Here is a 16,722-nt window from a genome sequence, read left to right as displayed (position 1 = left end):
ACCAGACTTCATTGACAAAACCAGTTACCTAGAAGATAATCATAACGAAACCTTCACTGAAGCAAAATATAACTCCCCAAAATCCTTTGTCTGTCTTTACACGGTCTTTCCAACAATCACCATTGCTGGTTTGGTCAAAATAAGAATACGTCCACTAAAGGTGCTTGTTTGCCACTGACAGTCTCTGGCAACATTAAGAAAGGGATCCCTACAGAGACAGACCTTTATTATTAACCACAAACAGCCGTAATATCGCCATATCTTCATTGTAACTTAATTCAAAGTGGACAGCAACAAAACAGTGCTCATCAGTTAGTCTATCCGCTGTTCCGACTGTCACCAACTCAGGTTATAAATCCTTAATTCACAAACGCAGGTGAGAAAAACAGCGGTTTCAGTCGCTCTCCTCAGTTGGTAATGGAGGGTCTCACACGTAAAAACATGCACATGTGCCCCGACCGCATTTGTAAACAAAGCACAGACCTTTAATGCTGTACTGTACTGTAAGTAAGTCCAGCTCACCTGTGTATTCCACTACCACTGGGCTCACAGCTGCTTGCAGGTTAGGTAGTCTGTTCGGTACACAGAGATCAAGTAAACAAAGTTTGGTTTTATGTCAGTGACCAGCTAAGATCTTCTGTGCCAATGACCTTTGGTCTGTTCTTTTCAAGGTTGGGTTTTCATAATGAACCAGAGGAGGAAGATGCTGTTGAGCTGATGTTGAGTTCCAGTTGATTGGAGGGAACGAGGCAGGGCTTAGAAACGATCAGATGTATATAAATTAAAACTAAAAAGCTTGCTACTTAATATTCCTACACAGCGTCTATAAGCTCATCTAGCATTACTGAATAACCTCTGTGAATGTTAGTCTACACCAGCTGTGTAGTATTTTGGTGTTTCCCGCATGCACACGGAGAGTGTGACAGCAGATCCTCGTGGCGGGTTAGCTCGGACTCCCAGCTCGCTGTTCCTGCTACACTGCTGTGGCCAGTCTGTCAATCACTATGGTTGCTGTTGAGGCCACGCCCCCTACAGTCACGGTCCGTTGCAGCTCTCTGATGCATTTTAGAGATATTTGCTGAGAAGGAGGGAGCTAGCAGACTGGAAGGGTGTAGGGTGTCATTACATAATTGTGTATTTAGCTGTATGTGCGGTCAACACACCACTGAGTGCGAAACAGTACTGTGGGTGGACAGATCCAGTGTAAATGCTGATGAAGGACTGCTGCTGACATGCTGCTTTTGCTGTAGACTCATCCAGTAATGATGCCCAAACTCCTCGCTCCCCCAGCGCTGCAACAATCTGCCTTTTGTGTTGATGTCATCAGCTCGGTTGAGAGGCTGACGTCATTTGATTTGCAGTTTTGTGACACATCACTGTATTCTGTGTGCTTCTGTGGATTCAGGCTCGGAGCGACAATGACTCATCTGGTTAATGAACATTGAACTCTCGAGTCTCTGCTGCTGTTTGCTGAGCTCACCACACAATCAATACTTTTGCCTCACACACACACACACACACACACACACACACACACACACACACACACACACACACACACATATACCTCTAGCACACTTGATGTCAACTACATGGTGGTCACCCATTTCTTTAGAAAGTATTGATTACTTAATGATAAGTGTGGGACAGGCTAACCTAAGTAATTGTAGTGACCTTGGTATCGAATGCTCTGGCTAAGTTTTAATAACACCCACAAGACCTTTGTTGAAAATGTAAGATAATTAATAATATTAATTCTACTTAGTAGTAATAACTTGTAAAACAGGCTTTATGAAGTCTGATTTACCATTCCACTGACCATCAAAATACAGTAATTTGTAGGGTAAGAGAAATTTGAATTGGGTTGTTTCCCACGTGTATTTGTATGTCTTGTGTATTTTCTTACTTGTCTCGTTTAGCCTGATTGAATTAAATGTAAAGCTTACATTGGTGTACACAATATGAAAGCCAAAAAGTTGCTGCATATTGAAACTTGGACCATTAGGGAAACGTTTAATCTAACATTCACACTTCCCCCTTTTGTCTTTTTTACTTCACTTTTCCAGTGTCTGAATGTCAACTCTGTGGGTGATGGAGTTGAGCAGGCAACTCTGTGGGAAGATGAGGAGGTCCAGTAGGAAGACCCAATTCTCGCCATCTCCTACTTCCGCTTGCGGCCTGGAGATCCACTTTTACAGATCGGATTTGAACCAGCTAGAGTTTGTCAGCGGCTGCTTCACTGGAGAGGAGCTCTGTGTGGAGGCTGCCAAAAAATGCGGTGAGTAACTGACCTGTTGACTAGTTGGGCAAATCAAGAATTGCCCACTCTGCTGACTGTTGTAGTAATGAAGGATGTTCTGTAGATTTTACTCTGAAAATAGTATGTTTCATATACATAGGTGCCAGATCAAATGGGGATAACAGAATCACCAGGTTTACATCTTAGATCCCCACTCTTAAATGACATTGCATTATGCTTAAAGTTAATTATAATTATTTTATACTTTTGGGGCTCTAATAGGGACACATTCTTACACACCATTAGAAGATGCTGTCAGCCAGCTGTTGGCTTTGGTCCTGTCCGTTCAGAAATGATTTGAAATAAAAAAACAAACCCCTTAATAGCATGTAGACATATGAACACAAGAAGAACAGCTGCAAGATACATAGTAAACTACAGGCACTAATGCAAGAACTGAGATCAAATGCCAGAATACAGTTTAGAGCTGGCTCAGACTAAGGTCAAATCAACCTGATTACAACACAGTCAATAAAAATACACAGATAAATTGCAGTACTCATTTATTATAGTTAGCCAGTTTCTCAGATGTTTCTCCTCTCTCAGCCTGTGCTGTTCTGAAACAACTGGGCTAAATCATTAACATCTTTTAACAGGTAATTTACTTATTTATAATTTAACTGTGGCCATAAAGTTGAGTTGTTCTGGCTCATTTCTCTCTAAGTTCATAAAATGTGGCAATGCAAAGGTAATTTCATTGATAAATGTCGGAATATTAAACCACACTCTGACAGAGGAGAACTTTTCCCAGTCTGTTACTGATCTCAGAGCAAGATGAACATTCATTACTGCCCTGTAAGTGCTACAATTGAGCTGTCAACATGTGAGATAAAATGCATTAGATTCCAAGCAAGATGGACAGCATGGCTGCTCGAGAATCAATGACTCACCTTAGTAATATAATCATAAGAAATTGCACTACTAAAAATCAATTGCAACCACAGTTGAAAGGCAATGAATCAGGTTTTGTAAAACTATACTAAGTGCCATTCTAGTGGTTCTCAAGTGTCTTAAGTCATTTTAGCTGACTGATTTGCTAACTCCGGTTAGCTTGGCTAAAAAGAAAATGGTCTCTTTTCATTTCAAACATCTGACAGTACATTTCATCTATGCCTAAGTATTAAAACATACAGTTTAACCAAGTGAGACTGACAGTGGAGCATGTAGACCGTTCTGTTTATTTTGTTTTATAAGCATATTGTTTGCTGTTGCTCTTATTAAATCTCTCGACAGTTGCTGCACATTGGCCTCTGTCCCAGTCCAACAATTGGCCTGAATATTGATCTTTGTTCCTCTTTCCTCTTTCTCTTCTCAGCTATCTCTCCCCTGTGCCATAACCTATTTGCCCTGTACAATGAGACAACTGGCATGTGGTACCCCCCCAACTATGAGTTCAAGATCACAGATGAAACCAAGCTCAAGTTACACTATCGCATGAGGTGAGTCAGTGGCTGACTACATTTTTTTCTAGCTGCTAAATATTTGCATAAAATCATTTCTTTAATTGGATCACTTCAAACGTAGTGTAGTCTTCAAAATAGTGAAAATGTTTGAAAAATATTGGGAGATGAGGGTCCAGAGGAAGGGCAATTTAAGGACCTATATGGAACTCTCACATCCGGAGAGAGCAACCTTGTCTGGTCTACTAATACTGCGGCACCTTTGTCAATCGAGCGTCTCCACCCAGCTTGCAAGATTCTAGGGCACTGTGGATTGCAGTCAAAGGCAGGAACCTTGGCATGCTGACTTGTGGTTATGAAAACTGGCTCCTGGGATGTGGAATGTCTCTTTCTGGTGGGAAGGAGCATGAGGTGGAGCAATACCAACAAACCATGTACCATAGTGAACCAGTCTGCAGGCCACCCTTGAAGTAACTATTGTTGAGCCAAGCTTTTACATAAAGCACAAGCTTTGTGGCCAAACTCCTGGATCGGGTCTCCTTGTGTGTGATTGTGTGTAGAAGTGGGTGAGAGGACCCATGAGGGAGTTCAAGACTGAAGAAGGGTTAACAGTTCTTAGACGTCTCAGGTGGGTTAAGCTGTATGTCCACGGCTCAGCTTAACACAACTTCCTTTTTTTTTGGTTTTTCATTGGCAAAAGTTGGGGATAGTATCTGCTACCTGGGGTTTCTTTTGGGATCACCTTGGTCGAGGTTTCAAGCGACCCTGCAATGGAAATACCACATTAGATCAGTCAGGTAAATTAAATGGTCATGTGCATAATGTCACAAAACCTGGGTTTGGGAGAAACTGCGTGCCTGATATGGTATTTGGCTTTGATGATCTGTGGATTGCATCCCTGTGACCTCTAGTGCACACTGAAGTTGTTTAAATCCAAACCGGGATGATAGCTAGGACCTCCAGGTAGCTGAAGGTAAAAGGCAAAAAATTACATTCCAACCTTCATCTTTGATGTAGGAGCTCTTGGTAGTGACCCAAGGATGAGATCTGGGTTTCAACTGCTTGAAATGCTTAAACTGCTGTTCCTTTGTATTTAAAATACTTGGCGGTATTATGGGTCCTGACTTTGAGACTAGTTTGTCTCACAGGAAATAGGCTATTGGTATAAGTTTGCCATTGGGCATTATTTCAGTTGGCATTCTCCTTCCTTTCCACAATCATTTGGCTTGTTTACCTTTTTTATAAAAATATATGCATGGTTTTCTAACTAGAATAAACTAATCGAGTAATAGAAAATACAGCTTATTTGTTGCATGTGTAAGATATTGGTGAGTAACTGCTCTCACGGTGTCAACCTGCTCCCTTCTTTGAAGTTCAAGCACATGTCCCCACATCTATCACCCATTCACAAGTCCTGGGTGTTTCATATATAGCAAAACATATAGCATGCTGGGGTAGAGGCAGGCATCTAAAATAGAAAAAGATTGTCAGGATACGTGTAGATGTGAAATGAGTAAGGCAAAGTCATTAATGCACCTTGTTAAGAAAAGTGCTATAGAAATAAAGGTTACTATTATTATCAGTTTTAAAGGTTGTTAATATTACACACCAATGTGATGGATGTACACTTGTCAGTGCCAGGTGTGTATAATGCCAGTACTGCTGACGGAGGAATCTGGAGCATATACCACTTAACTGCATACTGTTTCATAATGCCATATAATCCTTGGCATTATGGGAAAAAACAATTTGTGTTGTGACTAAGGAGCACTGTAGTTCTGGTCGTATAAGATTATAACATTCCTAGTTGTCACTTTAGCTCAATAAGAAGAAAGAGAAGGGAAAACGGACAGATTTCAGCAAAGGATGAAGCTCAGCAATACCTCTGAGAGCTGTTTTATACCTTTGGTCGTTGGCTATTATAATCTAAGAATAAGATGAGGAATAGAAGTGAAGTAAATCATTGACTTTCTGAGGTGATTTAAGAGTCCAACTCCATGCTTGAGCCCATGATAAGAGACTAAACTGCTCATTAAATCCATTTGTATAAGATTTGTGACTGGAAGGCTGGAGTGAAAAGTTTTTACGAGACAGCCCAGCTATGTCATATTTGTACTCGACTAGAAAAGTCCCTCTTAAGCGAATCCAATGTACAAGTTAGGTAGCATTTCATGCAAAGAGGAAAAACAATCCGACTGTGGTGTCATTTGCACTTCCTCTTTCTGTGCTCTGTGTTGACAGTAGCAAGTGGAGAGAAAAGCGAGTGTGCATAGAGTGTAAATGTGGCTTGTGGTGTGTGTCTATTTGTGTGAGCTTGTGTATATGTGTCTTTTGCTGAAGCCTGCTTTGCGTACTGTAGTGCCGCCAAACAAGCAGGGTATTGTGTTCAAGTCTTGATACACAATCTTCAGCATAAGCAAATGCTAAACACCAACACACGCACACGGATTATAGTGTCACCAGCATGGATTCCCATCAGTGCAAAAACTAAAACAAGACTCGAGTCTACAGCCACAGGTCTGTGAGGTAGAGCAGTGTTTTTATCTCAATGCTATCATGAGCATGCTGATATGCTAACAGTGACAATACAGCGGGTTTATGTTTAGCAGGTATTAGGGCTCCCCCCTAATAGTCTACTTAATCGTTGAGAAGAGTCTTAGTCGACCCACTTATTATTAGTCAGACTCGCAGAAAGACAAAAACAACGTCAAACTCTGTCTGGGAGCTGCGCAAGACAGACCTTTTCTCTTGTAAGACAGGGAGTCACTTACTGGTACACTGGTGCGATGTGCTAACTGTACTAGCTGTCGCCAGCAGCTGATTTACAGCGGCTCCTAACAGGACTATTATATCTCTGGGCGGGTTCAGGCAGAGACATCAAAAAAAAAGGAGCCAGTTTGTAGCGGGTTAATTTGTAAATAACTGTGAACGTTATACATCATCCATCGTATCAATATAAATATCTTGGGTTTTTTGTGACGGTACACTGTGTTGAAATAAATGTACTAAATGTTTAGTCTCCTTAGTGGTTGTTTGCAAGATGGCTACTTATGATTAACAATGTTGTCCCAGAATGGGTGGACTGGGCTCTCTCTCTGTGTAGTTGGGATGTTTTTCCATGAGTCCTGGGTTTCCTGCCACAGCCCTCACTGTGGCATTGTCACTGAGTGTTTCTCTCTGGCCAATAAAATTTCAGCAGTCGTGTCATCAGAATGTGTGTGCCAGTTAGCTGAATGTTCCCCTGCCACTTGTCTTGTCGTGTCTGCGATGCTGAACAGTGATGATGTATTTCCTCTGAAAAGAATGAGCTAGCTGAAATATGGCTTCATTTCAGAGAAAACAAGAAATTAGGTCAAAACCAAAAAAGGAAAAAACTTAAATGTTCCCCTGCACTAAAATTCTAACTGGCTGGGTGATATTAGCATGCAAAGTGAAAATGGGCATGGGTAAGTGTTAGTAATAGACATTTTTATACTTTAATTATTACATATAATACAGGAGGCAGTAGTGCACTTCATGTTTTATTGTTTCTCTGTGCACATTCAAGTGCATGACAAACCTCATACACAGAACCATCTGGGGAAGTAATTGTTGGAAACTGTTTGGACAAGGGCAGGCACTTCCAAAAAATACCCGCATGTGATTGGATGAACCATCTCTCTGTGACCGTCTATCACGGGCAAACTTCAACCAATCAGATCAACGAACCATATAACACTAACCCTCCTCCATAGCTGTAATCTTCTAAGTCCAGCTGCCTCTCAAGGCTAGACATCTCTGTCACTAAAGGCCAAAATCCCAGCAATGCAAACTCAAGGCTAAGCTTGTTATTTATAGTACTAACATCCACCTTCCTTTCAGGCAGTAATTTTAAAACCTAGTAGTGAGTTCCTGGAGATGTGCGGTTTAGTGCATTCAAGAATAAAATAGGTTTCTGAAATTCATCGAGCATAAAATAACCCAAAGCCATGTGTACTTTCTTGCACGCACACCATGTATTAAGTCTTGTTAACTTGTCTTCTTTCTGTCTCCTGTCAGGTTTTATTTCAGAAACTGGCATGGCACCACTGAAGAAGAGTCTCCAGTTTGGAGACATTGCATCAGTAAACTCAAAAGAGGGCATAGCCCACAGAAGACACCAGAAGGGACGCCCCTACTGGACGCTGCCTCTCTCGACTACCTGTTTTCCCAGGTGAAAAAAAAAAAAAATCAATCACTAATGACTTTCTTCATAGTGTCATGGTGGAATTCTCTTCACTTACTCATTGTTGCTCATATGAAGAATATCTTTGGGCAGGCCACCTAAAAAATCAGACTACCAAAAACGTTTCCTTTTTTTTTTTTGTTGCATTTATTATTTCTTTCTTTAAAATAACTTTTGAGAGTAGATTTTTAATTAAAAGCTCAAACATCAACACAGTTCACAGTTGAGTTTCAGAACATCAACAAATGGAAGGAAATGTAACAATACCAGGAAGTGCAGCTTGAAGGTTAGCAATAGACAGCAACATCACCCCTTCTGCAAATTTAGAGCCACTGCTGTCAAATCAATTATTTCAGTCCATTGGAATATAAAATGCCTTTTAAAGAAGCTGTCCAAAATATAATAAACCCATCTAACTTTACTTTAAATAAGGCAGTTTGTTTTCTTATTTTATTTGGTCATCTTGACATGATTTGTGTACCACATAAGGCATCCGTCCATACAGTAAGGTGTTTATGTTATGTTTGTGTTTAATGTGTCTCTGTTTGCTCTTTTGCGCTTTGCACAGGGCCAGCATGACTTTCAGAAAGGCGTGGTTCCACTGAGGGTGTCCCAGTCAGAGGCAGAGCAGCACGAGATAGAAAATGAGTGTTTGGGCATGGCTGTTCTTGCTATTACTCACTATGCCACGGACATGGATATATCCACTTCCAATGAAATCAGGTAAAACCCACACACACCTACCCACAACCACACGATGTAGCATGTGCTTGAATTCTCAAACAGGTTTGAATTGTGCAACATCAGTGGACTGGTGATTAAGATCTTAAAATAACACCCATGTTTAAAAATCATAGCCTTCCAATGCCATCCCAGGAAACTCACATAAATTCCACAATTCCATTTTCACGAAATAGATTGTTGTTTTACTCAGAACACTATCAGTATTCCTTTCAGAGAATCAAGAGCACAGTGTGAATTTCTAAGACATAACAGAAATACTTTTACTTGAAAGTGTGACTAAAATTAATTGACACAGTGTTTTCTTAGGTTGAGAATATACCATATATATTGTTTACACTTCAAACTAAGCATATAATGGAAAAATATATATCCATTTGACTGGGGGAAACTTTATTTGGTTCGGTTTATGGGATTATTCCCCCCACATTTGAAGTTTAGGGAGCCTGTAGACATAAAAGAATTGTTGTTCATACTGTAGGACTAAAGAATGATAGTCACTAATTAATGACCACTCTTTAATTCAGTTTCAGAGAGGTCACATATTATTTTATCTTATCTTCAAAACACTTGCACAAACCATAGAAAGAACTGAAACACATTTATTTTATATACTATCTTTCTATCTTAATCCCACCAGCTACAAACGCTTCATCCCAGAGTCGCTGAACCGCAACATTAAGCAGCGCAACTTTCTGACACGCATCCGCATCAACAACGTCTTCAAGAAATTCCTCAGTGAATTCAACCGTCGCACAGTCAGGGACAGCAACATCACACCGTACGACCTGAAGATCAAGTACCTAGCCACACTGGAGGGCCTGACCAGTGGACTGGGCAGCGAGGTGTTTGAGCCCACATCGCTCGGTGTGACGCAGGAAGGGGATATCTGCAATGGAGGTTACTATGGTAAGATTTCAGGTAGATAATTTCAACGTTTTCAGGCACGGTGCCAGATTTGTGGCGTGCAACCGCCCAGGGTGGGGTTTTGTTTGAGATGTAGTTTTACAAGAATTACAGGAGATTATAGATGATTAAAAGAGAAAAAAATGTTTTTACCTTGATGATCTCACTGGGAGTGGAAGGAGATTGATAAACTTATCATTATTATTATTTAAATCATAAGGCACAATGAGACAAAGTAAGGTTGCTGCTCTACTACAAAGCTGAGATGATAATTTGTTTTTATAGTCCTATTGCAGTTTGTATCAGCTATATTGAAATATGGTGGTTATGTGACATTGGTTTGTTATAGTGGTATGTTTACTTGCAGAGTACCTGTGGTATATTGCCCACAAAAAAAAACAGTTTGAACTTTGTTGACATCCAAATGCCTAAAATGTTGTGTGAGTTTGTGCATATTGTGAAAACCAAAAGTGAAAGAAACAAGATGTTTACATGTCACATTAACCCACTTATCACAGAGTAGACCAGACCCCAATGTGTGAAGCTTTCAAGCACTGATGCAAAAATGGATGGTTTGAGTAACCTGCTTAAGATCAAAATATTCTTTCAATTTAAACGTACAGTAGCCATAGTCAACAAGACATTTCCGTGGCTTCACTCATCTCTGCATAATCACCGCAGGATTGTCCAAATGTGTCCTCTAACTACTGCATTCGAATAGTTTGGCTGCATCCGTAACTGCTGTGGTATATGGTTTGCTTTCTGTGTTCCAGGGTACTACAACCAGAGCCAAGGGCAGAATCAGAGCATGGAGACGAGCCATGACATGCAGGTCCTTATTACCGGTACCAATGGTATTTCCTGGAGAAAGAAGCCTCCTACAGTAAGATAACGTTTGATCAAGTCACCAGGATACTATTATAGGAACAAAAAAAGAAACTTAACATAATATCTGTTTTATGTATCTTTAAAACAGACACCTGTGATCTCTAAAGAAAAGGCCAAGTCAAAGAAGAACAAACTGGATGGAAAACAGAAAAATGACAGAAAGAAAGACACGAGCGAAGGCTGGGTGGTGTTCTGTGACTTCCATGAGCTTACCCACACTGTCATCAAAGAGTCAATAGTCACCATCTTTAGACAGGACAACAAGAGGATGGTGAGTAGGGTTACGTACCGACAAACTTAACTATGGTATCTACTGCACCGAATCATAGCACAGATTTCGGTGCCATTTAAATGCCTGAGCTGTCTATTGAAATAGTTGTCTGGTGTTGACGTCAGAGTCAACAGAAGCGGAACCACACATGACATCGCTAGATAACTGTTTTAAAAGTATAATTTGTCGTTACATTTACTATTCTGTAATGTTCTCTGTATCCAAAACAGCTGTAAAAGGATTAACTTTACAAATTTCCTGTGGTTTTGTTGTCTCAAAGGCCTCAGCATGTCAAAGTAAATACCATTGATCTTCTCACCTATTTCAGTAATCTGGACCACTCTCTACTTGTCCACATAGTTAATGTTACCAACTGCAAAATTAGTTTGAATGTAGCTCATGTTGAAGTGAAGCCCACAAGCCATGATTTTTGTGATACACCGCCGCTCTTTTAGATAGTCCTTTGGAGTATTGTGGCTTTATAGAGAGTTATTTTTTCTGATCACTTCTTCTCCTTCTCTTCATTTCTCTTGCTCTCTCTTCTCTTTTCAGGAGTTGCAAATGGCTTCTAGAGCTGAGGCGTTGTCCTTTGCGGCCCTTGTGGACGGGTACTTCAGGCTGACAGTGGATGCCCACCACTTCTTGTGCAAGGAGGTGGCCCCTGCTTCAGTGGTGGACAACATTCACAACGGCTGCCACGGACCCATCTGGTTTGTACTGCGTGTTTCCTCACAAAAACACAATGTTACCGGACTCGGGCAGCTTTATTACTCACATTCATCATAAACCATCTGTTGCTTACCTTAATTTGTATTTGCCTGCACCCTGTATGCCTCCTACCTGCACAGAGATCACACACTGCTTTTAGAAGTCAGCCTAAATTAAGGTTCTGTGATGAAGGTCACTGTTTTTTTGTAAACCTTTCCATTATAGCAATTTAAGGGTTGTCTTAATGTTGTTTTTGTTACTGCACCTGACAGGTCAGTTCAGTCACCAACAGATTTCTATCAGCATCTGTTGTTCAGTCATTGTATTATTTTGTTGTTCTATCTCTATAAAGGGTTTAGTCACACAGAATGGATTAAAGACAAGTAGACGGATAACTTTTTAACCCATAGAGGGAAAACTGGTTTAGTCTCAGATGTACAGGGAAAAACAGAATATAAACAAACAACTCTCAGTATAAAAGACATACTAACTATATATACAATAGTAATACTAACCGACATTATATCTTGCTTGTATTAAAGTCTTTTGTATAACCCTCAATCTACCTTTAATAGAATTCCCCATTACTGCCCCCATTTATTGAGTTTTCCCCTCCCCAGTACCGAGTACGCCATCTACAAGCTGCGTCAGGAGGGCAACGAGGAGGGCACGTACATTCTGCGCTGGAGCTGCACTGACTACCAGTACATCATCATCACTGTGGTCTGCACTGAGGTAGAGTAGAGTTGTTCATATACCTAATACTATATATCTTCTTCGTCAGACTCTGGAAAACTTGGAATTGTGAGTGTGATATGCATCATTGCTCCATTATAGTAAAATAATAAGTAAATTATAGTTGTTACATGCATTAGTAGAATAAGTATTGTGAGTAGTATTATATTATGGTATTGTAAAAAATTTCAGATTACAAACAAACTGCCAAAAGCTTGTTGACAGTTGTCTCACTACCCATTGATTTTACAAATGTAAACTGAACATTTATTTTAAAATTAAATATATATGAACTGAATTATACTTCAGTAACTGGAAGGAAACCCAAAATCAAAGTGGTGTGATTGTTGAGAAACTGAAATAACACGTTCCTGTGTAATCACGTCTGTATGATATAAGTTTTGAAAACCAATAATGGAATCAAAACCACTCTTTGTTGTCATATTTCTATGGGCCTCTCTCTTTTCAGTGGTGTGTGGTTACAGTAAAAGGCAAAATGAATGAACCCTGTATTATTAGCACATTAGGTAATGACTGGCATCTTATTGATGACTCTCTCAAAGGCATACACACACACACACATTAACATTCACAAAGCTTAGCTTGGGCCAGCTTAGCCACCACTAACGAACACGATATATACGAGGACTGAATAAATGTGTAATAGCAGTGACTCATTTATATATTTGCATGTGTCTGTGGAGCTTTAACAGAACTATATAAATGTTTTTTTTTAAAAGAAACCATTCAAATAGAAATATACTTTCTAAAAAAACAGTCTAAGACCTCTGTTTTTAAGATATGACATTCGCTTTGCTCTCTTTCTGCCTCCAGCTGGACCTGAGAGAGTCTCGTCCTGTGCGTCAGTATAAGAACTTCCAGATTGAAGTGGGCAGCGATGGGTTCCGCCTGTACGGCACTGAGACATTTCGGAAAACTCTCGGGGAGCTGCTGGAACACCTGGAGGGCCAAAGTCTTCGCACTGACAACGTGCACTTCCAGCTGCTGCGCTGCTGCCCTCCACAGCCTCGAGGTAAGCTTAAGCAAAGACACATGCAGAGACACTCAATACTCAAACAAAAGGGAAGCTAAAAAAGGGTCAGCACAGACCTTCATTGTCTGGTAAGCCATGCTTTTAAAAGACTTATAATAAATACTAAAGGGCTGACTTTACAGTAAAAGTATTTCTGTTAAACACACAGTATGCACCCCTGTTTAGTTTGTTCTTTTTACTCAGCCATTGACAATGCACATATTACAGGAATTCTACAGAACAACAGCAGTAATGGAGTTTATAGAAGATAAGAATAATTGATAATAGAAATGTGTAAAGGGTTGACGACTGAAAACTGTTTATATGACTACCTTTGCAACATGCTGAATCATGCATAGTAGTCACCCACATCCAGATATCGTTTAAGGCAGGTGCAGGATCAACGTCACTAGTGGATGTCCCAAGAAATTGTACTTAAGGGAGCTGCAGTGAGCAGACCCTTTTTCATGTTTTCACATTTGCAGATAATGCAAAATGCTTGAAATAACAACGCTATTTAAAGCTGTTGTGTTAAAAAAAGATTACAAGAAGTGTGATAGCTGTGATAAAAGACATGTGACAAGTGTGTGCACAGGGGGAGATCTAAACCCAACCAGAATTATTATTATTTTTTATTTTATATATTTCATATGAGTTATATTATCATCATCAGTGGGCATGCAGTAAAAAGGATTTGTAAATATGGGTTTACAGCAAGTAGCTTTGTTAATAAATACTGAAAATGCGTGCATGTATCCTTGATTTATTATCAATGGGAAATCTGTCTGTTATGATGGTCTGAAAACATATTCCTTCTAAACGTTTGCTCCACATGGCTCTGGTTAATTGACACTTTGATTCCAAGGTCCTCATTGCAAGAAGCAACAAGAAACGCTTAAGAAAAAACCCTTAGAGGAGTTTGCAGCATTCACAGTCTTTAAAAATAGATAAGTGCTACAGCAGACTGAAAATCCTGTTTGCTCTTGCATCTAGTAGTACGCCTCCTCATTCCACACATTGTGCAGTACAACACTGCTGTATTTACTACTTTGTGCAATGCTGCATCACAGCTGGGTGTGGTAACAAGTATAATAGACCACACCTGACTGTGATATAGGGTGGGGTAAGAAGTGTAACAGACTTGAACCTTTCAACCTGTAGAGGGTCAATGAAGAAAAGCTTTGCCCTTGTCATATAAGACTTAGAGTGGAAGACTGGTGTGTAGGTGTGTGTGTGTGTGTGGGTGTGTGTGTGTGTGTGTGTGTGTGTAGGTGTGTGTTTGTGTGTGTGTGTCTGTGTGTCTCACTAACTGAGTTAGAGACGCTGGCATTAACAATGTGTGTGTGTGTGTCAGTGTGAAATGGTGTCAGGGAGGAAGAGAGTTGTAAATGTGGGTTTCCGGAGCCAAACTAGCACTCTTGTGTTTACTTCACTCAGGGAAAGGTGGAGACCTGTGTGTGCATGGATGTTGAGCTGTTTTTGTTTGTTGGGGTTGTGTGGTGTTGATTATTATCATAAGGCGCCACTATTTTGGTTGTGAGTTTATGCAGTGTCTGGGGAAGATAAAAGACTGGAGTGCTGTGTTGTTGTCCCAGTTAAAATATTTATAATCCATTATACAACATCCTTGCTGTGACTGTAAAACACTAGTATGCCCAAATCAGAGAATATGATACAAACAACTAACTTTTTACATAGTGTTGTTTAGGGTCTATGCATGAATTTGAACTATTATGAAAATAATATAAAGTAAGTATAGGATGACAGATGGGTGAGAAAAGGGACTCCATGGTTTGAGAGTGGGCAGGTGTGTGTGCCCGACCTGACGTAGTAAATGATAAAGGTTAGACCTGGATTAGGTCAAGGGGTTAAGCAGTGGGTGCAGTGCAGTATCTAATATTTGATGATGTGGGTGGATGTTGTATTTTGGTATTGCATGAAAACACAGATTGCATGTTACGGAACAGTGCTCTTAACTGCGCTTTGACGGTGAATGTAGGATGAGGCTGATGAAGTGCAGATACCTTTTCCCTCTTAAACCACAACGCTCACAGCGTTAGACACCCACAGAAGCGCACACGTACACACACACACATACACACGCAGAGACCCACACACACACACATATAGTACGGGAACAGGCACAAAGAAACATTTTTGACAATCCTCCCACACACAGCTCTGTATATACAAAAAATAAACTGAATCAGTATGGTAACCCGACCTGAATAGCTGTTCACATCATTGCCACATTGACGTAATTGTTGAGAGTTTATTTTACCACATGTAAACACAGTTTTGCTTTCATGCTAAATTGCAGAGCATATATAGGCGTCTATACATTTGTAGCATTTTCGCTTGCAAATGTAGCATAACGTCTGCTTTTATTGTTGTCGGAGTGCATTGTTGTTGTATGAATGCAGTGCAGACTTTTTAAATCAATCTAAACTTTAAGATAACATGACCATGACAACAATACAAGCAGACAAGACATTCTCTGTGGGGACCTAACACAAGCATTGTCAAGTCTCTGCAGTTTGATTTTGACAAAGAAGAATCTAAAATGTTACCATACTTTTGAAAATAGTCATCTGTATTATAAAAAATATCCGTTTTGCAGCATGCACAGCTTCATATAAAAATCCTGATATGGCCCTTTTTAAAAGTGTGTGTGTGTGTGTTTTGTGTTGCAGCCGCTGTGGGACTGGCTCTTCTTCTGGCAGAAGGTTCCAGATCAAATCCCTCTTGAGCCGCACAGGTTCAGACTTCTGAACCCGCTAGTCATCAGAGAGACTGCACTGGATCTTCTGAAATACCCTCCACCCAGAACACGCCTGTGGGGCCAGGACCAGGTAACGGACGCTGTCGAGGCAGACTGTTGAATTAAACTTTAAACTACAGTCTGGTCCTGGTAGTTTCCACTTAACACATTATTAAATGTAAGATGTTAGTGTTCTTCATCCCCACTGGTCCTCTTCTGTGTTTTTATGGATGAATAGATTGAATTTTACACTTTAAAATATGATTTCTTTTACTGGGTCACATTGTTTCATATTAATTTACCAACTTATTACTGTTTATAGTTGGATATATTCAAGAGTCATACATTTGTTTTAGGTTAAAGTAGTTTTCACATTTATTTTGAATCGAAACGATCACGGATCTCTGTGACTTTCGCTACTCTCTTTAAACATTTGAAGAGTTTCTAGTATCTTTCTATCAATACCACATTTACCAACACACAGACCAGATCCTCTTTGACAGGGAACAAGCTGCAGATAACTTTTTACTTACTCTACCTCAGTGTGAGTTTCCCACCACAGCTGTGCTCACAGTTTGTTGTGTAAGAGAGGCTCCCTCCTGTGTCTGCTTTTGGATATTGCACTACTGACAGCAGTCAGACCAGTGTAACCATTTGTTGCTCCCATAATAATTTATAACTCATGTCAGTAATGGTCTCTTGTAGAGCTGCAGCTATCGATTAATCGAGTAATCAGATAAAACATACTTTTAATTAAAGCCCGATTATAAATATAC

General features: G+C 40.1%; 1 protein-coding gene across 1 annotated transcript in view; it reads left to right on the top strand.

The window, feature by feature from the left end:
- Nucleotides 1-16,722, top strand: part of jak1 (Janus kinase 1) — a 36,079-nt gene that overhangs the window by 3,795 nt on the left and 15,562 nt on the right. Inside the window, exons 2-13 of the mRNA XM_035653592.1 lie at nucleotides 2,067-2,278; nucleotides 3,615-3,738; nucleotides 7,738-7,891; nucleotides 8,472-8,626; nucleotides 9,285-9,553; nucleotides 10,324-10,433; nucleotides 10,527-10,709; nucleotides 11,262-11,419; nucleotides 12,038-12,152; nucleotides 12,987-13,185; nucleotides 14,179-14,264; nucleotides 15,879-16,037. Coding sequence (XP_035509485.1) covers nucleotides 2,074-2,278; nucleotides 3,615-3,738; nucleotides 7,738-7,891; nucleotides 8,472-8,626; nucleotides 9,285-9,553; nucleotides 10,324-10,433; nucleotides 10,527-10,709; nucleotides 11,262-11,419; nucleotides 12,038-12,152; nucleotides 12,987-13,185; nucleotides 14,179-14,264; nucleotides 15,879-16,037 — 1,917 coding nt within the window. The 5' untranslated portion in view covers nucleotides 2,067-2,073. The remainder of the gene's footprint in view (nucleotides 1-2,066; nucleotides 2,279-3,614; nucleotides 3,739-7,737; nucleotides 7,892-8,471; nucleotides 8,627-9,284; nucleotides 9,554-10,323; nucleotides 10,434-10,526; nucleotides 10,710-11,261; nucleotides 11,420-12,037; nucleotides 12,153-12,986; nucleotides 13,186-14,178; nucleotides 14,265-15,878; nucleotides 16,038-16,722) is intronic.

The sequence above is a fragment of the Morone saxatilis genome, unplaced genomic scaffold (assembly GCF_004916995.1).
Source record: "Morone saxatilis isolate NCDOM2014 unplaced genomic scaffold, NCSU_SB_2.0 Contig12, whole genome shotgun sequence".
NCBI classification, from domain to species: domain Eukaryota; kingdom Metazoa; phylum Chordata; class Actinopteri; family Moronidae; genus Morone; species Morone saxatilis.
Note: the sequence above shows the minus strand (reverse complement) of the source record. Positions and strands in the feature narration are given on the sequence as shown.